Source organism: Zootermopsis nevadensis, unplaced genomic scaffold, assembly GCF_977971745.1.
Source record: "Zootermopsis nevadensis isolate Lab colony 2312 unplaced genomic scaffold, Znev_1.0 Znev_ptg000004l, whole genome shotgun sequence".
Taxonomy (NCBI): domain Eukaryota; kingdom Metazoa; phylum Arthropoda; class Insecta; order Blattodea; family Termopsidae; genus Zootermopsis; species Zootermopsis nevadensis.
In genome coordinates, this window is record NW_028259136.1 from 8,854,472 (window position 1) to 8,878,659 (window position 24,188).

The 24,188-nt window shown below is 39.3% G+C and overlaps 2 protein-coding genes and 1 long non-coding RNA gene across 10 annotated transcripts in view; 2 read left to right on the forward strand and 1 right to left on the reverse strand.

Annotated features, from left to right (window-relative positions):
• Nucleotides 1-14,116, forward strand: LOC110835111 (F-box only protein 33). Its single transcript, XM_022075013.2, has 7 exons — nt 1-407; nt 1,968-2,202; nt 2,567-2,718; nt 3,000-3,120; nt 3,504-3,690; nt 4,733-4,872; nt 5,426-14,116. Exons 1-7 carry the CDS (start codon nt 1-3, stop codon nt 5,558-5,560), a joined length of 1,377 nt encoding a protein of 458 aa, XP_021930705.1. The 3' UTR covers nt 5,561-14,116.
• Nucleotides 3,161-17,163, reverse strand: LOC110835118 (uncharacterized). Its single transcript, XR_002544793.2, has 3 exons — nt 16,725-17,163; nt 15,452-16,379; nt 3,161-3,668 (listed from the first exon to the last, which is right to left on the reverse strand). It is a non-coding gene; the product is annotated as an uncharacterized LOC110835118 (long non-coding RNA).
• simj (transcriptional repressor p66-beta simjang) overlaps nt 15,813-24,188 on the forward strand; it is a 19,006-nt gene continuing 10,630 nt past the window's right edge. For 3 of the 8 annotated variants that reach the window (XM_022075008.2, XM_087343120.1, XM_087343126.1), the window contains exons 1-6: nt 15,813-15,944; nt 19,845-19,915; nt 21,194-21,527; nt 21,872-22,156; nt 23,037-23,166; nt 23,313-23,461. In XM_022075008.2, coding sequence (XP_021930700.2) covers nt 15,900-15,944; nt 19,845-19,915; nt 21,194-21,527; nt 21,872-22,156; nt 23,037-23,166; nt 23,313-23,461 — 1,014 coding nt within the window. In that variant the 5' untranslated portion in view covers nt 15,813-15,899. Of the gene's footprint in view, nt 15,945-17,158; nt 17,494-17,651; nt 18,060-19,844; nt 19,916-21,193; nt 21,528-21,871; nt 22,157-23,036; nt 23,167-23,312; nt 23,462-24,188 lie in introns of those variants that run through there. The other 5 variants (XM_087343124.1, XM_087343121.1, XM_087343125.1 and 2 more) reach the window with 5 other exon arrangements.

Sequence of the window (24,188 nt, forward strand, 5' to 3'; positions counted from 1 at the left end):
ATGATGGCCGCCGATGAGACTTGTTGGAATAACTTACCTAGTGTGATTTTGGTCGAAGTTTTCTCTTATTTATCCCAAGAAGACAAAATTCGAGCATCTTCAACATGCAAAAATTGGAGGTTTGCTTTATATCACCCCAGTTTTTGGCAAAACATACATTTCAAAGCCAAAACGAAGGACAGGAACAGTATGTCCCGGACTCGATATCTCACGGATTGTTTTGCGAAAAAGTTACGCAATGCCACTGTAAGTTTTGATTCAATGGACCCATTATGTGTTCAGGAAGCAGCAAGAGTTTTGCAGAAGGTCTGTGATAATGATCATTTACGGCGATTGATGTTAATTCCCAGTCATTGTCGGTTTGAATGCCCTGGAAGAATTGATGAGCAAAAGCAGTTCTTCAAAAAGTAAGTTGTTGACAGTTATATCATGACAGATGTCAGTGTAGGAGGCGTCGTGAAAAGGAAGTTTAGTATAATTGTTTTGATGGAGGGAATATGTACGTCCCATTTGTTCAGGGACGTGCTGCAAAGGTTGCAAAATAGGTTTGATGGCCTTGATGAAAGACAATGTTCCAATTCCAGATGTCGCCTTTCCAATTATTTGTAGCAATTGTAACCACAGTAAATATCAAAAATAATTTTACTATAATGGAATTAAGATATTTAATAATCTTGCATTTAACTATAAGAATTTGTTTCATAGGTCCTTTATTTGACATAGGCCAAGGCCGTAGAACAATGTGTAAATGTAAATATAGATGTATATTTGGTTATTACAGCAATCTATATGCATTTTGTATCCGAAGGACAGAAAGTTATAGAATTTATTTACATTTCATAGATCTTTCATAGGCTCAATCAAAGCTTGTAGAGGGAAGATGATTCAACTGCCATGAAAACCTTGAATCCTACAAAGGTTGTAGAACATGTCATAGCACAAATACAATACTTGTTTCTAATACAAATATAAATTATATGGTTATGACAATAATTTACAGTCAACTACAGTATTACAGTAGTATTGGAACTTGTTTGAAACTTCTCAATATTGTCCATAACAAATATCAGTAATAAGAATAAGAAGTTTATTAAATTTCTTAAATGATTTTTTTACAGAGATTGTTTTAAGACCTGCATTGATTCTGATAAATTTCTGTTGTATGTTAAATATTATTTTGCTGTCTGCTGATTTTCCCGAGAAGATAATGTCACATGACATAATGGAATGGAAATAAGCAAAGTAAACTAATTTGAAAGTGCCTACTCTCTCAATGAAGCATGCTGAACATTTAACTTTGTTTTGGGATAATATATTCAGTGTGATTTTTCCAGTTAAAGTTATTAAAAATTTATAAGCCAATGAATTTAGTTGTTGATCTCTCTCCCCCCTCCATCTCCTCTCCCTACCCACCCCTCCCATAACCTACATTTATGTGAATACATGTTCTGTTGTCTGTAGCAAATTTCATGAAGTTTATATTAAAAAAAATTAGTTTAGGTTTTTTGTCTTCAACTATTTGTTCAATTTAATTAAGTCTTTTTCATGGAATTATAGAAGTATTTAATTTGTATGTGTAAAATAATAACAGTAATACTGTCAGCAAGTAGCATAGGTTTGGTCTGATATTTATAATTGGGGAGATTGTTGATACATATGATGAATTGAAGAGTATCAGATATTGGACCTTAAAGAACTCCACTTTACAGTACCCAAGTTTGGATATGACTTTTTTTTTTTTGGATCTTGTTTCTGCTTTCTGTCATTAAGTGATAATAATTCATAGAAATGAGAAATTAACTAATTTTTAAAAGAAAATTCTTCAGTAGGCTAACATGTGAAGCTGTTTCCTGTAGTGTGTTGGTAGCATTTCTGTTGCATTGACATGAAGTTTAAATAAATTATTGTCATATGTAATGAAAGAGATGTATGTAACTAGTCACTGGATTACTACATTATGGCGGCAGACATGTGTTGAAGCCAGTGAGAATGCTGGTGGAGCAGTGCCAGAGGTTGGAGGCCCTGAGCCTAGGCTGCTCAGAGGAGTTGACAGTTTATATTGGAGCTTTCCTGGACCTCCTGGCTCGTCATCAGGCCTGCTCTCTACGCTACCTGGGACTTGCTTCTGTCAAGGATGACCCTGATGATTACCTCCTTCTAGACCTTGACCCAGGTCTCTTTCGCTCCTTTCAGATGCTGCAGGTATGCATCTTGTTATTTGTGGCGAATTTAACGGTGCTGTCACTTGCTCAAATTATATAGCATCGAGTGTTAAGGTGATAATTGGTTATTGAATTTTAAAGGATGTGGTCATGGCAGAGTTTATGTTATATCCTAGCATTTTCCTAGTGAGGCTGAGGAAACTTTTTTCGAAAAACCTCGATCAGGGTAGCCTGTCTGCATGCTGAGATTTCAATTTGGGACCTCCTGAATTTGAAGGAGGAGTGGTAACCACCTTTCAGTGGTGTGCTCCTTGGGAATTCTCCCCACTCAAAGCAAGTTGTGATTTGTGGTGCCAACATACAAATAATGTTATACGGTGATAACGTATGTTTTCTTATTGCAGATACTGAGTGTTGACTATGACTACGTGAGTGACAGTATGTTGGCAGCCCTCAGCGAAGTTGGCTTGATTCGCTTTATCATTCATGTTCACGGGATTGAGGAAACACATCCAGGGACCTCGAATTCAGCCTGGACCAGTTTTGTACACCAGAAGTGGGTACCTCTGATTTTGTTAAAATGAAGATTAGTGAAATCCTAATGAACTCCTCTTGGTCACAAAATATCCACTCTTTGTCTAGAAACGTGTGTTGTATTGAGCATAGTTACGTAGCAGTTTGCTCTCCTCCATCACGTTTCATTGTTACGTATGTGAGACACCTTCAGATTTTCCAACATTTACTAAGTCATAATTTATAATTTTGTGACGTGAGAGTTTGGGAAGGATGTCATTGGATCTGGCAAGTCTTGAATCTCAAAACAAAATTGTGTTGCAGTGCCACGTGTGAGCTCCGGCTCACTCTGATACACTCGTATGAAGCTGTGGACATCCTGCATTCTGACATTCTAAAGCCATCCATGCCACTCACTCATCTGAAGGCTTTCTTCTGTGAGCAGGTGAGCTCACTTCATGCATCTTCATTGTGCTATAAAAATATACAACTTTATAATTTATTGCAGTAGGAAATTGCGTTTATAACAGATACAGATAATGCTAGAAAACATTTAGTAATAAGACAACTTGGGAGAACTTTGCATAAATGGGACGATAGTACAAATATGGTGCTTAGAGAAGTAGGCTTTGAGGATGTGGAATGGATTGAACTGGCTGAGAAAATGTTGCATTTGCTGGCTTTTGTGACGTAGAGTTGGGCCTTTGGTTTCTGCAAAGGCAGGGATTGTTTTGATGAGGTGACCAAGTGTCAGCATTTAAGAAAAAAGACCTTGTATCACGGAGTCAGTGGAAAGTATCACGTTTGTTTGTTGACATTGTGTCTCAGTTGAACAGTGGCGCCCTGCACCGTCTCTCCAGCTGGTATACACACACCCTGCGCTCGCTGTGGTGGGTCGATTCCCTGGGGTCTGCCGCCGCGCACTGCCTCGTGCAGTCTTCTGCCGACGAACAACCGGACCCCCTCGTAATGGCTGCCTGGCGATGCTCCAATCTGGAGGAGATCATTCTGTTAGGTTGGTTATTGCTTTTATAAAGTAGCATCAATTTCTATCAAAATATCTGTACTGGTTTTGTTTTCTTATTGAAAGTATTGAGAAAATAATAATAATAATGTTGAACAAAGTAAAGTGGACAGTGCCTCTGCTTGATACTTCAGCGTTCCCCTTGTCCAGGCTGATCTTTGTGGTTGGCTGTTCTGTTTCTTTTTTGGTTTACTCCAGTTCATACAGATGTTAGTGCTCAACCTTAAAATAGGTCATGATTAGTTCCTTCAAAATCTGTTTCAGCGTGTTACTAGTAGCCACCTCAGCCACATTATGTTTGTACTTCCCATTTTTCTACCGAAAGTTACGCCAACATTGTGGCCATCAAAACTTGCTAGCTGGGAATGTCCCTAGTGCCACAAGTGTGTTAATATCTTTGAAATATTGTGTTGGTGTAATTTATTTGATATTATGATAGGTTGTAAACATGCTTGCAGAATCTGTGTATGAACAGTTACAGTGTGAAGGCTTGAGGATATGCTTAAGAGTCAAGATATGTTCTGTTATAATTTATGCTCAGAAATGATCAATAAATTATTAGTTTATAGTTCTAAGTCGGAGTAACCATATAGGTTGAAGCATTTAAAAGAAAGTTGATGCTATTAATTCTTTCCAGAACTTTTTTTTTCAGTGTTAGTGTCTGCAGTAGGTGATCTTGATTATCTGTTGCATTAAGACAAATGATTGCTTGATGACTCGAGAGACGCAGGCTGCTGAAACACCATAATTACAGCATCTTGAGCTTAGGTGCCACTTGGGCTGAATCCAGTGCCATGTGCATGTCCTAGGCTCCACTGTGGTTTAGGTCCAGTTATCTGTCAAAATTCAAGGGATAACGGAGTGTGCCTCATTGCCTTCATTTCTGAAGTATATTCTGTCAGTATTTCCTAGGCAGGTAGAGACCAAGAAGGTTGAATGGTGCATAATTTGAGGTATTAGCTACTAAAAAATGACGAGAATTAACCAGTGCTGGAGGGCTTTTACGTTTCATAAGAGGAGACAATTTTTACAGGCTACAAGTATTATGTGGACAACCTGGTTGCCATTGCCAGACTGCGAGGACATACCCTGAAGACGCTGCACATTGCAGCACAAGACATCCTATATGACATGGGAGAACCTAGCTTTGATGAGGAGCTTTCTCTACAGTTTGTAAGTTTTACCATCAGCTGATTTTGTTGGTTTTCCTCTCCCATTATGCAATGGAAGTTTCGTCTGAAGACCAGATCCGTTCCAGAATGATGGACCTTTGTTGAGTTACTTTATTTTGTCAACAGATAAAACATTAGTGAGAAATTGAGACTGTCACATGCAAGATTGGAGGTTTTCATGGCAGTAAAGATGTCATTGGTCTTCTGGTTAGTAATGTCACTCCATTATCATTACGGTGACATGGATAATGAAAAACTAGTTACATAATTCATGATACTGCTGGCTGATTGCAGATACTGATTCTGTGGTTACATCACTCTGCAAAATGTTGCACATGATGAGAAAATATAAAAGTTGTACAAGTCACTATTGTAGCAGCCCAGACAAACAATCTAAACTTTAAGATCATAATTTTGGTACTTCTGCTATGACAGTAGTTAAGTTCCAAGCTTCAGTGTCTTCATCACATAAAAACTTGTGGTCTAGATGTGTACTCTATAATCGAGGATTCCGATCTTGTGTCTTTTTCCAAATGGGGACATGCTATTTGCAGGAGGTGAGCGAGGCTCTTGGCACTGTATGGGCTCCTCTTCCCAACTCGGAACTGCATGATGTGATCCATAATCCGACTGCTGGCGACTCAGATGAGTTTATCCTTCCAGTTGTTTTGAGGGATCAAGACGTATAATAACAGCTTTGAAGGTCGCAGAACAATTGATATCGGCAAGAAACTGGACAAGAATCGACAGATCACTTCCGTCTGGTGGCGTAGAAGCTGCGACAGAGTGAGATGCAGAGCGCAACAAGTCAAGTCATTAGCTTGTATGTAGCTACTTTTGAGTACTTCTGATTGATAGATTAATGTATATACTAATATGTGTACTTTTTTTTTTTTTTGCCAATTGCCACAGCAAGAACGCCGGCGTTATGTGGAGTTTGCACTAAGAACTGAAAGGGTAAAAAAAAAATGATTGTGGTTGGCAGAGAGTTTTGCTGTTTTGCATGTCAGTATTTTTTATGAAGATCGCTGAGAAGTAGTGTGACTCTATAGTGGGTTAGTTGTGTGACTTCTCACCCCGCGTTGGGATCGACACAGTGACCCCAAATCATGTTCAACATTTCAGAATTTGTTCCACTGGGGGTTCTGCGTTTAATTACATGAAGTGGGCAGCCCTGACTCACCACATGAAATTTTGAGTTATATTGCTCGCCCACATTACGAGATAAACCAGAATTCCCGTACTTCAGATGAGATTACACGTCATTTCTTGCTGAAGTCACATTTTATTGTAATCTTAAACAGACTTGATGTTTAATTGAGTTTAACCATGTCGGTAAAAATAGTTCCCTTAATGTGAGAATTATAATTTATGAAATTCATGTGAAGAAAGACAGTTTGGTGCAAACGTTGTGTTTTAATGGGAAGAACAAGACTGAATTATCATTCCAGTGTTTGGCCATTGCAATTAAAATGGGGGAGGAACTTCTGTCATATTTGCTAGGCAAGTGATTAAGTCCATTTAAGACTAAGAAGCCTTTAGTGATAACTGTGTGACAGTAAAGCCAACTCAATTTTCTGTTGTGACAGATGGTTACAGTGATCCGTCAGGATGTAATTCCGTTGTGCATGCGGCATTCTCGAGAAAGAGTGGCTCTTTTATAATTTGGATTTTGGTTTTTTACACAAGAGGTAAAATTACACAGGATTACAAATTATGATACCCATATTGAACATGAAAGTAACCATGCCATATGATATACATGTAGACTGTGTAAGTAGCCAAAATTTTGTTTGTGGATTTGATGTTTCTACATAAAATTAAAGTGGAAACAGCATTCAGCACAAAGTAAGAAGAAGACCCTTTCTACTCATAAGTTAGAAGGGTTACCAACTAGAAACAGAGACAGGGGTTAGGATGTCAGTTTGCGTAAATATTCTTTAAAACAGGAACAGAAACTATGATTTTTCATTTGCTCCTGGCTATCCCAGGTACTTTTTTAACTTCAGTTCATAATGATATTCACCCTTTCATCAGTGTAAATTGCTGGGTGTGGAACATTAGCTGCTCAGCCCTGTGTGTTAGGCCTGTGGCGTCACACAACTAACCCTCCATGTAGGGTGCAAGATGCACTGTTATCATTTTGGTGCACAGCGTATAGCACCGCAGGCCACTGTAGTGTGCCTGAATGGTTGGGAGCCATTGCTCGATCACCGGTTGGTTTTTAAAGTTAGTTATAGTGAACATTCCAGAGAGTGGCTCATTATTTTTAATAATGGTGGGTAAAATGCTGCTGCTCAAAGTTAAACCAAACATCTGTGATATTTGTAGCATCTAGTGTGCTGTGCTGGACGTAATCAGGTTCAAAAGAGGACAGCTATGACTCCATACTTCTGACAGATTGAAATTTTAACCAGTGTCCAGTATCATGCTATTTCAGCCAGTAGGATACATGAGTTATGCAGGTAGTTCTACAGTATTGTATTTATACTTCATCACCTACTGTGCAGTTTACATTCAGTATTGTGTATTGTCTCTGGTGTCTGTATGGAGATTGATCCTTCCGCCTGTCCGAGCACTAGTCAGGCAGTGTTCTGATAATACCTATGTTTCATTCTACAACACGTCTTTGAATCATGGACCAGGGTTTGATTTCTCTTTGGGTTATTTGTGGCTCGCAGTAGGAAAATATTTAATGTTGATTTCTACCTTGTTTTCCATGAATTTCCTCAGTGCTTCCTCTCACCGTGTGCCGTGAGTTGTCCCGCGTATGTTTGACCATTAGTTTAGTTTATTCAAAAGAAGCTGTCTCACTTTGCTGCAATCCCTTGTTACAGAAGTATGTAAATGTCACAATCAAAAATTGAAAAAAGTTAAGGTAGAAATGACATTGTTTTAAAAAGAACCTACTTACATCTGTAGTGCTAGAAGACAAAAAAAAATCTCTCTTCGATAAGAACATCCTGCCAACCTTACAAGTCTGTCACTCTGTGTTGGCAGCATTTAGTTGTTAGTTATACATGTGGCACTAATGGCCAGAATGAGCAGTATTAGTCTGAATGTGAGTATGCCAACGGCAAGGGTCTTGTTTTAATGTGTCATTCCAGCGTATACGGGAGCAGACAGTTGCATGTTAAAGGTGCCCTTACTTGGCTTCTGTCACATTCTTAATGCATTATAATATGCTGCTCTATGTCGTTGAACAACTTGTCTTAAACACTACTGCAAGCCAGTCAAGTTTAGTGTTTATGTCTTTATTGTCATGTCAAGAATCACATTGCAGCATCCCCTGTACCAGATCTAGCTTTTAGTGGGTTTGAAGCTGAAGTTCAGTAATGGAATTTTGAAGTGTTTAACATCAGAGAAAGTAGTAATTGGTTCTGTTATTCAATTCAAATACATATTTAGTAGCATCACACACATGCCATTTCATGATTGTCAACACCAGAATGTTGCTGTGGGTCATTGGCGCCCCATATCAGTTATCGAGTACATCTATTTTTGTTTGTTAGGTTGTGATCATGACTCTGAATCTGCTTAGTGTGACAGCTGAATTCTAAATCAGCTCAACATGTGCAGCTGTGTGGGTTTCTTTTCTGCTTCTCTTTTATGAAGTGTAGAGAGAAATCATAACTGCGATGTCTACTAGGATTTCCATTGACCATATCAAAATGTATTTCTATATCTAAGATAAGCAGAATTGTCAAAAAGATGTTCTTTTTGGTAATAGCAGCTTGCATTAGGAATCCAAATACTGAGCTTTAGTTGCTTCAGATCAGCAGCTTGGTCAGTCACCAACCATTAGGTCACTTATTTATTTAAATTGGCCACAAGAGGATCACTGCATTTTACGTGTTCCCCTGTAACCTGCCTGGAGACACGTGACAGAGCCAAGAAAGAATCACTGGCAAGAATAAGTTCCTTTTTTGATTATGAATGTTGTATATTAGTTGACATCAGTAGTCATACATGTTGATTTGTGTTTAATATTGTGGTATCACTGTCTGCTCCTTGCAACTAGAGTGGAACAACACTCGGTACCTGATAAAGCGCCTCTAGTTGTTTTGTCCAACGCAGAAGAGGGACTACACAAGTTGTTTAATTGTATTTCATCTAGTTGCTTGGTACTTGCAAATCAGTGGGTGGTATAGGAACACTGAATGACATGTCACATTAATGTATGTTTTAGTTCTTAGCTCTTTGTAAGTGACTGGAAATGGCTACTCTCCGTTGCAAAAGAAGTGTTAATTATGCCTGTAAGTAAAGATGCAAGAGCTAGCTTGTACCAATAGCTGGCAACACCTTATAGAAATTGTTGTGTTAACTGCTTTTCTGCACTTGAAATGCTATAGTATGACTTGAAGAGGATATTGCCATTTTCACAACGATGCGTTGCAGACTTCATTTGCCGCGTGTGTCGGCAGGTGCGAGTCTGATAGTTTGTTATCGTAACATATTGATATGTGAGTGAATGGTGAGGCCTTGTGTGTTTTGTTTGCTGTCACTCTTTGTCATTTGTGTCCCACTGTTTGCAAAGCATGAGCAAAGTAATATCAGATGAAGTGAGCTCATCCTTCTGTGTGCAGCGTTGCACTCTGGGCGTGCGTTTTGTGATAATAGTTCCTAGTATGTAGCAGGTTTGCATGCCCCTCTCACCTGCTGTCATGTCTCGCAACACTGAAAGCAAATCCGCCAGGGACGCTGTCTCGTGTCTTCTCAATTTTTAAATCAACGAACTCGTCTGTGGTATTTTAATTTTAAACTGAATTTGGAAACTCGAGATCTTGGTTACCAGTAAGAGGAACTGTTATACCAAAGATGATCAGCTGGTGGATCTGTCCTGTGCGCTTGATCCCACGAGTGGGGCAGACACCCACAAGTTCCATTCCTTCATCTTGTAATAACATGTCACTGCAAAGCTCAGCAACATGTCATGAGGGGACAGCTTATGAAACGTGGAATTAAGGTGGTGTAACTAAACTTGTTTGTTTTGTCACATTTGGCAAGAGCCATGTAGGATAATTAGAAAATGTTGAAAACCAGCTAGCAATGAGATTTTTCACAGTGGTTTAAATTGAGAGTGAGGTTCATGGCTACCTGCAATGTCATTACGCAGAAGACCACAATCAAAATCACAGCTATGACGGGTAGTAAATATTATAATTTATTAAACGATGGGCTACGCCAGACCTCAGTGTGGTTGTTACATGTCCTTCTTCTATTACAGGAGTTTGACTGCCCTCGTTTGCCCTTAATTCCCAACTCATACGTGCAGTTTTGCTCCTAACTGTTCACATACATGTTGACACAGCATTGTTAAAAGAACTAATTTGTCTCTTCAATTTATTTTGTGTTCTCTTTGTGCCTTGCCCAATTTTTGTTAAGGGAGTGGAGTAAAACCAAGATAATTTAAGCATTATGGCCACTTTCTGAGACACCACACCAAGAATTTTGTTATCTAATCATGATGGGACTTCAGGGAACCACCATCATAAATTTTGAAGTAAGATCTTAAATCTGCTATGATGTTAGCTGGAACGTGGTAGAAATTTAGTCATCAACATTCTAATGTAAGAAATGTCTGATTTTTTCTGTTTCTGTCTTTCTTTGGAATAGAAATGGAACAAGCAGCATCTTGTCTCACTGCCTTAACACCAGATTTGGCACTATGCCCCGTTTATCGATATGTAAAAAACAAGTAGGCCTTATAAGCATGTGTCAGACACTAGGAGGATGGCGTGTGGTGTGTGTTTTCCTCCCTTTCATGCAATGTCAAGGCCTATGTTTGCTCAACTGTTACAATATAACATGCCTGCCAACTTTACATGCACACTATTTTACTGCTCACTGTTCAGCTTCACATTGTATGGTTGTCTCACGTTTGCTATTATTGTAGTATTCTGGTCTCGAGCCGTGAGTTCTGTCTTAGCATTTCTGTGTCTTGTGACATTGCACTGTTCAGAAACTTGTATATTCACAGCAGGAGGCATGGAAATATTAATTGTGGTTTTTACATTGTGAAGCATATTACAGTAAAGGACTCTGTGTCTTGGAATGTTCAGTTTTTTTAAATGTCCTCATTGTGCATAAGAACCTTCGTAAGTGTGTGGGTGTGCGCGAGAGAGAGTGCATGCGTGTGGGGGGTGTTTGCACGAATGTGGAGTAAGAATATAAATGTGTACTGATATTTGTTTTATGATTCTGCATCTTGTCTTAAATCCTGTGTCTGCATATTATATTTGTAAATTCTGTAGCAGTTGTCAGATGAACTGGTGTTTTTGTCATATTCCATCTTGTGCCATTTTCAAACAAAATTTTCACTCTCTTCATGTTCATAGTCCACTCTCTCTCCATTCATATTGGCATCGTACAAGAATTTGTGTAATTAATTTCAAGACACAAAAGTGATTTGACAGAACTTGTGTGCTTCTACTGCAGTCTGTGTGGCATTTAGTATTAATCTGTTTATTCACAGTTGTGTGGTTGGTTTTAGAAGATTGGCAGGCATGTGTGAGAGCCAACGTAAAGTAGAGACAATCTCTGTGTTAGTGCTAGAGACTTAGTTCCACTTGTCTGTGATGTATATTCTTCCCTGTGTCTGTATCCTCATGTCTATGTGGAAAGATAAAATATATTATTGTTGTTATGATTATTATTGATATAAATAAATATATATATATATATATAATTTTATGAATTATAATGACAACTGTGGTGGTGGTATTGGCTTGTGAAAGAATCCCCACCAGATTGTGAGGTGTTTCAGTCCAGGACCCTGTAGGCCATAATATAATGTTCTAAAGCTTGAATTTATGAGATTGCCTGTTGTATTTTATGATTGTAAGAATTTGATGTATCAGAAGTTCCTAGATGTCATGTAATGTTTGTTCCTCAGGGTTTGTAATTTATTTATTTTCTTGTTTTTGATTTGAAATGACAGATTGGTCTGTCTTTTTTTTTATTTTTTTGTGCTCATTGGGTTAATCCTTTGCTAGCATATTTTGCATAGTGTCTGTAACAAGAGACAGCATTTCATTGCAGGGCATTACAGCACAAGATGGACTTAAGGGCCTGCCATCAGGCCACTTGCAAAATGTCTTATTAATAAACATATCTGATATTTTTTATCAAAACCTGGCCCGTAAGTTCTGTACATCTTAATTGAGTTTTAAAATTACCATTATTTTAAACAGTGCTCAAAATATATTCAGCTGTTTTTAAATTCAAAGTGGTGGAAGTCCTAAGCATTTCTTTCAGGAGAAAAAAGAAACACAAAGTAAAGCGATATTGGTAGAAATTATAAGTGCACATGGTGTTACAACCTGGAAGACCCAACGCTGACATCTATGAACAATTATAGTAATAGATTTTGGACTTCTGGTGTAGGGGAATTACAAAGGCCTGCTATTTTTAAGGGATGTATATTAAATAAGGGGCAAACCCTGGGACATCTAGGAACTGTGATTGGCTGAACAGTGTAAGCGCAGTTTGTAACAACATCCTAATTTATGAATCAGACGTTACAATAATAACACTGAGACTGACATCTTTATATATTTTCAAGATTAGTTTACAAGTTCACATCCAGTGTGTTCGGGTCTCCTGGCATTTATAGGGTTCAGTGCAGAAACTGTATGTGGAAGGTGGTTGTTACAGAACCATCTGATCCTCAGTACCATGTCTGACATTCTGGTGCATTGTGTGAATCTCAGCTTTGTAGTTTATTAAGTTTTTACAAGTTTAGAAAACTGGAGCACTGGATCCTTTATTTTGAAAGTGTATTGTAAATAAGGTGTACCCACCCGTGTAAGCAGATGGGATAGTGGCCCTTATTATGCTGAACAGAGTATTGTACTATACATGTATGTTCATTCTGTCAGCCGTACTGCTTGCTCTATGTTCTTACTGTTAAACTGGCGATTTCCAGACTGGTTCACGAACCCATTGAAGAGTTCATTGGAAAAAAAAAAACATAATGGTGAATTGTTTGCTGTGCCAGTGTTATGGGTGCTGCTGCATTTTTATGTTTCAGAAAACTTAGTTAATTCTTAAGTCTCAGTCACATGCCCAGCTTCCTGTTCAGCGGTGAAATGCCCAAGCATGAATGCATGTAAATTGGCCTCCATGTCCTTTGTATGTCTTGACTTTATACTTAGGAACACACACAGTTTCAGTTTACCCCATTTGCAGTTCTATCATCCTTCACATGTAGAAGGCAAAAAATTTGTGAAACACCACATGAAGGTCTGTCTGCATGATCGTACATGGCTGTCAGGATAATGGGAAACAAATTTAAAATAGAAATATGTGTTGTTAGAAGTTTTCCCACCCTCAACGATGGCATTTGTGATTGTATTAAGTTTTTAAACCTTTTATGTAAGCCATATGAGCCGGGATAGCTCAGTCAGTATAGTGACGGGCTGGACGACCGGGGTTCGATCCCCGACGGGGGCAGAGGATTTTTCCTCTAGCCTCTGCGTCCAGACCGGCTCTGGGGCCCACCCAGCCTCCTCTACAATGGGTACCGGGGTCCTTTCCCGGGGGTAAAGCGTGATGCCGACCACTCACCCCCATCTAGTGCCGAGGTCAAGAAAGAGAGGAGCTATACCTCACTCACCCCAAGCGCCTTTACGGCACGTAGCGGGACAAACTTTACTTTACTTTATGTAAGCCATGGTTTTCCAAATTGTGTCGTCAGTTTCTCTTTCGGCTTAAAAGATGGTGATGCAAACACAAATCAGAATTAATCCACACCGAGTTTTAAGATAAAAGCAGAGATCTTTGTTCGTAGTGTAGCATTTCCTCAGTAACCTACAATTTTCTTTGTTTTTAAGTCTGAAAGCTGGCAGGGGAGGCTCAGTGTTGATTAATAAATGTACTCAAGGCTAAGAACAATAATATATGTAAACAAATAATAACTTGGTTTATCATTTGAAGGACTGAATAGGACAATTTTTAAGGCTTTCAAAATAAAGAGACAGTAGCATATCTGAATACTGAGAGGTTGTTGTTCATGATGAAACGGACCACTAGAAATGTACCCATGGTCTGTGGAACTCAGCTTGATAATCACTAGTCTGTATTGTGCCGCTACTGCAGCAGAATGTATCTGTTTATACTTCATCATGTTGGTAGCACTGGTCTGTTGTTTCTCTTCTGTTTAGTGAACACAGTGGTGTGCTTTTACATAGATTCAATGGGTGATTCACTCAAACATACCAAGTAAATAAATTTATGAAGTCTGATGTGTCCTTTCTGATCCACACTAGTAAAACCAACCTGACATCATGGTTTACACACACAGGAGTAAGACCCCCCACTCCCAGATTCTTTTGAACTCGAGTTTCTTTTCCCTTCCATTAAACATACAAGGACTAATCCTTACCTGAAAAAAAAAAAAACAGTGAACTGCTGACCTGCTCAAGAAATCACATGCTTTTATAAAACCTTAAGGTTCATCACCATGTTCTCTGAAGCAAGCTATTATATTTCCTCTTTCCCTTGTGAATGTTTTATAATACACAGTAATTTTGTCTTGTGCAGTACTGAAATAAACTCCTTGTAGGATTTGGGGTTGTTGCACCATGTAGTCTGTTAGAAGTTTACCAACCTATCAGAGGTCCTTGTCTCTGTTATCAGGCACCCATCACTGTGGGCCCAGAAAACAGCCATCATCCATCTCTAAGTTCCTTGCCTCATAAACTGCATTAGGGGAAGGACATTAGAACATGAGTGGACCCTGCAGCCAGTTACGATACATCACACAAAGGGATGAGGAGGGCAGGATTTATGATTTTAATTAGATTGAAGTTGCTCAGGATTCTGACCAGTTGTAGGTTTTAATATTTGTTTTACTGATCCTTTGTGTTCTGCTACAAGAGAGTTGATATTTCAAAACCACAAAATTTATCACAGTAAATTCTGCTTGAATGTGTATTTGATATGTCAAATATAGTGTGGTCCTGTAGGTGAATTTAATTTTGTAGATTTGAGATGACAGTGACTGCATGAAATCAAAACAGAACATAACATTTTTCTCAGAAATTGGTGCGACATGAAATAAAGGTTTGAGTACATTCTGCAACTTTTATTTTGAGTGTCTGATGAATATTTAATTAAATACAAGAAAAAACTCAAACCTGTGAACCAGCAGACTAGGCCTTGTCAGTGACGGGAATGCTTGTCTTAGAGGCATTATTCCTACTGTTTCAAAATTGGATGCTTGATTCAAGTTGTATACAATTACAAGAAATTCACTCTCTAATAACATTTGAATTTTGTCTTTTCTTTAAATTTATTTTGTAAAGATTTTGTTGTAGTTACTTTCATTAGTGAGCCGGTTTACAAATGCTGTGACCAGTCAACTATGCATTTCACTGTAAAGGTTTTAAGTATTTCAGGCACCATGTTATTTATCCAGTGTACTTTGCTTTCCCGCTGGCTAATTAATCGGGAGTAAGCTGTAAATAAAATCTCGTGATGACGTAACAATCTCTGGTTTCTTTAGCATTTGTAAGATCACACAATAACTGTGTTGTGTATAAACACGTCACTGTCTGATGGCGTTTAACATAACGTACCGTACAACACGCGCCTGTTTTCCGTACATTTCTCTCTCTCTGGCCTTGATGTAGAAACCCTTGCCGGAGCGTCCATTCCACTTGGGGCCGGGAATACAGTTTCACGTTTGCGTTGCTTAGAAGCTGCAGCTCTCTTGCGAGAGTTTATAGTTTAATATAGCAAACTGCTCGTGCAAAAAGACAGTCTTGATAGAATAATAATGAGTGATGAGCATGAGGGGTCCGTGAAACACACTCAGTCGATACGGTGTGCAAAGCATTGAAACAAAGTAATGTGTGTATATATTTGCTTCCCACCTTTTTCATATGGCGTCACCCACTCCAGGACAAGTGAATCTCCAAAGTGAGTGAGAGGTGAAAGAATGGATAAAATTTAACTACGTGGTAAGCGTAAAGCGTCGTCTGTTATACCAAGCACTTCGGTTTCATCTGTGCTAAGCACGTCGTCATGAAGTTGAATGGATTGCGTGAAGATGACTCTGGACTAGTACAGGTAGGGAGTTTTTAACAACTGTCTTACATCTTCTGTCCGCCTGCCCTATGATATCTGCTTCTGGTTTTATGTGATGTTGAAAATGCAAGATTTTGGGCGCTGCCACCAGAAGACTACAACCCTAAAAGGTGCCTCAGGTCACTGGTACCAGTAGCGGCAAATGCTTCAGTCTGGCTAATAGTCGGCCGCCATAAAAGTAAAACTGAAGAAATATGAATGAAACGTTTTACTAGAGGTCACATCTGATACTTGCCCTAGCGTTGGGAAATATCCTAGCATATTCTGTAAGAAGGAAAAGAGCTTAAAGATATATTGACAAAATCATTTTACAAGTCAACTTTTCTGTTTAGGCACACTAACTCATGTAGGGTCGTACTTTAACAGCTGGTAGTTCCTCAGTTGGTCAAGCTGTTCCCTTCTTTCAAACGTACGTTACTGTATTCACAAAAGAAAGTTCACCATTGAAACCTGTCCTGAACCAGTTGAACACAAATCATATTTTCGTTTTACTTTTCGAACATCCGTTTAACATTAGTCTATGCTTCAATCTATTATCTCCTCCTTACAGGTTTAACGACTGTTACTTACGTATTTCTCATTTCCTCTGGCGTCCTACATGTTCGACATGATTTAATCTCCCTAACAATATGCAGAAAATCCTACTACGTGTAGGATTGTCAATCGTATGTAAATATTTGAAATTGGCGATACAAAGCATCCAATACAGGCGATTTCCTTTTCACCCTCCACCTAGACTACAGAGAAATTTGAAGTGCTTACATCCTACCGCAGACCCGTTGATTGATTCTCGTCTGAGGTACCTGTGGGGGGCTAAAGGGCAGACGACTGAAGGAAGCTCGGTTCACCGAGACTCAATCCCCGCCCCTTGAACACCAGCGATCAGCTGGCTAGTGACAGTTGCGAAACAAGCGGCGCCCAGACACTCCGACTGCTTTCAGTAACCTCGCTCCACTGATCGAGGTTGGCGACAGATTATCATGCTGTGACGTCACAATACTATCTCTTTTACACTGCACGCTAGGGGATGCTTCCTATTTGTTTGTCTTTCCTTATAACAGGCGTCGGTCATTCACTCTGTAGTGCGTTTATTCCTGTGGCCAGTAGTTAGCTTCCAAGTACAAGGCGAAAGTTTAGCCGATTTCTGCTTTCGTTATTCCAGTTCTTTAAAAGCCCAACTTCCAAATGACCAATGAAACCACGTGCATTTGTTTATGTCAACTTGTTTACGGAATCCTTGTAATACAGAAGGAAGCCCCGTAGCATACAAGTAGAGACAACGCCATATTGGATCAGTGGTTAATTTTTGCGTGGATGCGTTAATTTTTTCCTTCAGATTCAAGACATTTCAGATATGTGAAATAAGTGTATATTATGTCATTAAAGTATTTATAATGATCGTTCCCATAAATGAAGTGTTTTCAGTCACGGACTAGTGTTTGTGTTTGGAATAATTAACACCTTGTCGGTACTTTTGAAATCGATTTGTCAGGCAGTTAACAAATTTGGAACGTCCTTGATTGACCGCCAGGTATGTCCACTTGTGATTATAAATATTGCTTGTTGGGTATCTATTAAATCGTCTAGTCATCCGCAGATCAGTTTCGGTAGTATAAACGTGAAATGTAACATCTCCATTGAGAAAAAAGGTTAATTATTGTTAAGCCTATAAAGTTCATCGCCGACGGACATTCATCGGATATAACACAATGGAGTCACAGAGGATTGTGGGTGACAGCCCAAGGCGATGGCAGTTACAGTTTTAGCCTTTAGTCTTTGTGTCACCATCATTTGGTTTTGTAGTTATATTATTTGCAATTAACACGCCAATATAAATATCGGCTGCCTGACAGTCTATCAGAGTTCTTTTTGGAAATGTGGCCTGATACAGTATGATGTGTTATGTAAACGTGTAAGCAAGTATGTCGTTCTGATGTGACTGGGAAACGGGACAAGTGGATTGATGTCACTCAGCAGTAGTAATGGTCGTCAGATTACTACGGAGGCCCAGAATTATATGTTTGGCAGTTGCAACTTAAAACGTGGTATTACTAGCATCTAATAAGCACGTAACGAACATCAGTTTATTGAAATGTGGTGTGTGGCAACATTCTTTATTATGTAGCAATTGGATATGTATTTTTCAAAATTATGTGCCTGTAATAAGATTACACATAAACAGGAAATAAAGCCACTTTACTTTGTTCCATCATAACAGGTTTTGCAAGCCTCAAAGGTTCCTGTTGAATGTATGGTATTCTTTTGGAAAATTGCTAATTGTATTGGTCTGTCGTACATAGATCATGCAGATTATTTTCTGTACATTACTTTTGCATATCTCATATTATATGCTGAACTAGTGGAATGTTTTTTTGGGGCCATTCTACTACATTAACAGCATGGGGAATTATTTACAATTGTGAATGTAACTGGAGGCTCATCTGTACTGTTTGTTATTACATTTCTGCTTTCTCTGTGGCAAAATCAACTGGAAGTATGTGCAGTGCATTGTAAACTTATTTCTGACAAAATGTGTAATTCACTGGTCCATTATTTTACTTTTGAATTTTGTTAAATAGAGGTCACACAAGTAGAGACAAAAATTGGTGCCCTTCCTCTTGTAGTGACGTGGTCTTCTTACTGGGGCTATTATCAGACTTTTGCTAATCCTGTCCTACACAAATGATGAAAATGCCCCTACCTAAATTGCCATTCCTGGTCTTAGCACTATTGTAAGCTTCACTTTACAAAGAGCTTTCTCTTCAAAAATTCTGTATGCATTTCTTATCATTACACTCCAACTTTAATGTCTAGCTCCTCATCATAACCTAGAATTTGTTATCTTTAGGTAAGTCAGAATTCATTGTGTGCTGTCTTAGAATTCTCACATATTTCCACCACTGTTCAGTCAAAACATTTCGTGTCAGGATGCGACTTTTAAACAAATGTGCCACAGTTAAAAGCTTTGTGGTTGAACACTGCTATATGAGTGCTTGTAGATATGTTTACTTCAAGCATTTGTGCATTTTTAACCTCAGCTGTGGGTAAGAGTCAAGTGGTCTGACTCATATTTCAACCATTGTACCCTGTGACGAGAGCTCCCACTGCACATTCAGTAATAGCCAGTATATTTGTGGTCAAAAGTAAAATTCCCTCCCCAGTCAGGAACTGAACCCTTATCAAGATTTGTATTGTCTATTCCTCATTTAACCTGTAAGCATAGTATTATTGCTGTAACAAAATGCTATATGCATTGTAGTAAGAAATTAAACATGACTGAGTCATAGCTTAGGCTACCATCATTTCGTGGTGCAAGTTATTTATTTAACGATGTGTAAACTGTTAAGTGATTACATCCAGAGAGATCTTTAGTGTTCTGATCTTATTATGAGCAGAATTGTAATTTTCAACTTGATATGTTCTGTAATGTACTAAAGGAACCTCTTTGTTTGGGGAGAGACAACTTATAGTTCGGAGGATGATACTAAAATCACTGCACTGACATGCTTGCCAGTGAATTTTCAGCTCTCGTGGAGTTGGATACTTCATTATAATTTGTAGCATTTCTTTGATGATACTCTGTCGCCTGTACAAGGTATGCCTACATTGATGTGGAGTGTCCAGTTTGTAGAAGTACTTGTGTTCTATTTTAAGGTATTGTGCCTGCATTTTGAACCATAAAGTGTGAAGGATCTAATCTGCGCCTGAACCCGGCATCTCCTTACGGAAAGACGATACATTGTTCCATGTTCTGATGTTTGGAGCTGCAAGAAGTTTGTGGTTTCCATTTTGCTAGACATCTGCAGTATGTGTAACTTTGAATCAGGAAACAGACAAGTGTCATGACGCTTTTAACACTGATGATTGGTTCATTTCTTGTAGGCGGTGGTTCTGAGTGTCATCATGGAGAAGATGGATATTGATGATGATGCAGTTGTGGATCTGAGTGTCAGGTATGTCCCACTGGTATTACTCCCAGTGTTGCTACATACGTATCTCCAAAAGCCTTACTTTGGTTGTTTTGTTATCCATTGTGTAACTGTTCACCCTGTAAGATCTGGCATCTCTGGAAGTGCAGGGTCCCAAGTATAAAGTTGTTCTAAGGGAAGCGGGTTTGACTAGATTTTAACTTTGTGGAATCAAGGTTCTTGTTCACGGTTTTATTACCTAGTAATTTTATGTTTGTTTTGTAGCAGCAGTAAGCCTTGCCATTTATGATATTAACAATCCTTTATTGAGCTGGATTTTGTACACTTTTTTTTTATCTTTATGTCCAAATGTGTATCCGTTTGTTTTCATCTGAATTCAACAGTACCGTGTAAGGTAGGAAGTGAACATGGTTGAATCAGCTAGTTACATATTAGGAAATATATTTATATCGCAACGTGTTTTTATAGAATTTGTTCAACCCTTTCTTGGTAATGATGCATATATTTGCATCTCAATAAGGAGTTTCAGATGGAGGATTACATTTTGAATTCTTTGCCAAATATTATTACCGAATGAGAATTATGTTAGCGTGGTCTGTAGAATGCCCAGAAAACATAATAAATGCTTATAAAAATTTGGTTGGACAATTTGAAGGGTAGCTACAACTTGTGAGTCTTAGGCACAGATGGGATGATAATATTAAAATGCTAGTAAATTACCCGCCAACTTTATAGGCTGTAATATACTCAAGACTTGAAAGAGATAAGAAAGGGTAACACATTTTGCTTTAATATATATATAGAGAGTGAGAGAGAGCGCAGAAACCCTCAACACACTGCAACATATAAGACGAGGAGTACTCGACTGATAAAGAATTTTTATGTGTTCTCCTGCAGATGAGTTGTAGCCACATTGATGAAATTAGTTATTAACCGATGATTTTTGCCTTTTATTTGATTATGCTTTCACCAGCTTGAACTATATGGCATTAAATATGAAGGTGATTAATTAATAATGAATCAAAAAGAATGTGTTAGGAAGTGGTGATGACCTAATTGAAGTTAAAACCACAAGAAACCTGAGTCAGTATAGCCGGTCTCCAGGCCAAGATTTGAACCTTGGGCCGCTTAAATATAAAGCGGGAGTTTTAAACCATCTGACTGTGACATTTGGTAATACAGGTAAAACTCTTTCTTGTGTCACTGAAGGTAGATGAACAGAACCTTCAAGATAATTTCATCTCATAGTTGTATGAGTGTGAGATCGTATATCCCCAAAGTTATGTGTGTCGTGGTGTGCAGGCGAGACCGAGACGTTCAGCAATCGCCAGCTGTCAGGAATATGTTGGGTGCAAGTGAGGTGCCACAGGATCTTTCCCGTTCACACAGGCCCATTGCAGAGGACATTGTAGGTGGTAGTGACACTATACCTCGGGGCATGATCCCTCGTAGTATAAAGGAGTTTGATGATCGCTACCCACGACGCAACCTGAGGCCCCGAACAGAGCGTAACTATGCCGAGAGTCCCGACATCATTGTGCTGTCTGATGAGGAACCTCGATTAAATGGGTTTGCAACCAATGGTTATGACAGCGACACAGATGATGGGGAGATGCCACCGCTACCTCCTATTAAGGTGAGTGAAGTGATGGTTTAACACATACAGAAGTCCTTGCAGGACAAATTTGTCTATCAACCAAGCCGTGAACACACGTGTGGGGTATTGATACAGAACTTTATACAGTTTAGACCCTGGTTTCCTCATTCCGTGACAGTTAAAGGGCCCCTGTACGAATTGGACAGGAGGCTAGTTGAAAATTACAGCTGGTCACTTCCAACTGAGTTACCTCATGTGATTTTGGCAGGAGTAAGAAATTCAGAATGGGAAAATATCATAAATTACACGAGGCATTGCGCATCAGGGCGTGTTATACATTGAATCCTAAGCGCGGTACCCAGCTTTTGGAATGAATTGTACAGGAACTGTCACCAGCAGAGCTTGCAGAGCGTGAACGGGGGCTGCGCAAGCTTCGTGAAGAGCTGCGTAATGAGGAGATGAAGCTGGTACTGCTGAAGAAGCTCCGCCAGTCACAGCAGATGAAAGAGAATATTGCGGTGGTGCCCCCCAGTCAGCAGCCTTCCTCCAAGTTGCCACCTCCGGGCAAACTGCCTCCCCCACCTCAACAGCAGCCACCACCTCCACTTGTGAGGACGAACCACACCAAACAGCCGGTTCCAAACATCATCCCACCTCTGCTCCGAGGGGTGAGTCTTACGCTGAATTGCCTTTTGAATCTGTTTATATTGTAACTTGGTTCGAGCATAATGCCGCTTGAGACCGCCACCTCTGTCGTACTGCTTTTTCTGTCGCCATTAATACTAACACGGACCACAAACTTTTGAGGTGGAAGTGGCATTAGAACCACACATTTTTTTAATTTCAAAGATCAACATGGAAGCGACCGAAAATCTACATTTAGCGTTCTGTTTGGTGCTGATAGTTAATGGTCGAGGTTTATAAAATTTTGTATGGTATGTTTTTTTACGTAATAACAGTTGCGGACAAGAACAGTGTAAAACTTTGAGGTTACGAGGTCTGACAAGTTAACACAGTCTGGATATTAGACTGAGGCATCTGAAGGCAGTTACTATCAGAAAGTATGAATTAATAATTGCACATATTAATGGCTTATTTCAATGCGTAATTTCCATCGAGGTCCTGCCGCTTGATAGTTTTGCGATATAACCTCAAAGTTTCACGCATGCAAAAGAATTAGTTTATGCAGAGTTTGTATGCATGTCTCCACACAACATTTTACACATGTAACTCAAATTGTTATTAGTTAAAACATTATTACCTTAATAAAAGATGGGCTATGTAAATTGAAGCTAGTGTTGCTGCCAAGTACGTACTGAGCTGTTGAGTATAAGATTGGAGTGACCTTAGTGATATGACATTTATATAAATTTTAATGAAAATATGTTAATAAGTTTAAGGTTTTTATTGGAGAGAACAAGTAAGTGGACATAACGCTGCCATAAGCCTGTTTTACCTTTTAAATTTACAGACTTAAGCTGAAAAAGACATTCAGCATGTGTCCTTACAAGCTGCTCATGTATCTGACATGGTGTTCTGATGTTGTAGCAACCTCCACCCTCAAGGGGTCAGAATATTCACCACCCTCCACCACTGATGATGGCTCCACAGCAAGGTCGTGGCTCATCTACAGGGCTGCCACCCAACATGGTGCTGACTCAGCAGTCCCTCCAACGAGGTGAGATTTTATTTATGCAATTCGTTATGAGAAGTAAAGAAATGTGGCAAATCTTCCTTTAAGCATCTTTTTCGCTCTTTCATCTTGCATTTCTTCTTTTGTATCTTTGAATATAATTTATGTGTGATTTTCATTGCATCATACAGGTGGGGGTGGATCGCTGGGTGGCAGACCTCCTGTGAACACGCCTCCTAATGTGGTGATGGGCTATCCTATGGGGTCACAGGACCGCAGTGCTCCGAAAGAGTCTCATCACTCCCCCGTTACACCACCAGTCTCACAGACGCAACAGCAGGTGAGAACTTGCTCTATTTGTGGCCGTCTTATCCCTCTCGATGGCCACTGCGTGGTAACATCGTTCAAATTTTCTTGACTCGTATATTTTACCAGATGATACGGCGCTAAGTTGTCCGACTTCGTCGCAGGAGTCTGACATTTGAGTCGGATCCATCGTGGAGTTTTCCATCTACCTTTCTGTTTCCTCACTTCTGAAAGTGGTAAGACTTTGTCGTTGTGAAGGAGTGCCAGTCACTCCACCTTGATTCAGACCTCGTGGTAATCTGTAGGAACCATCAGAGTTTACGTTATAGCTTCCCCCACCTTCGTCACTGTTACCAAGGCTCTAGTTGCAACATTGTACAAATTCTTTGTGGCAGATGTCTCTGGTTGTGGTCTGACCTTCCACGTTTGACTTTTCCCATTTTTTTGGCAGGTAATCTGACAGTGAGTCATGATACCTTAGTAACGTGTTTTATGTGGAATTTCTCTGATGTTTTTGATTCGAGTAACCTCACTGGTTGGCAGAGTATAGTCTGCGTATGGTATCAGTGAACTGTGCCGTGTGCACTCGAGAGATCCATCCATTTAACATGGTTTGCGACAGTGCATCAATCTTGCGATGAAACAGTGTTTCAACTCGTAGGCACGGTGACGGATCAGACGGCTACCCCATGGGTCTCTCCCATTGGCAAATAAAGACAATTTCCAGATGTGTTGAAGAGAATCTCTGGAAATGTGCTAAT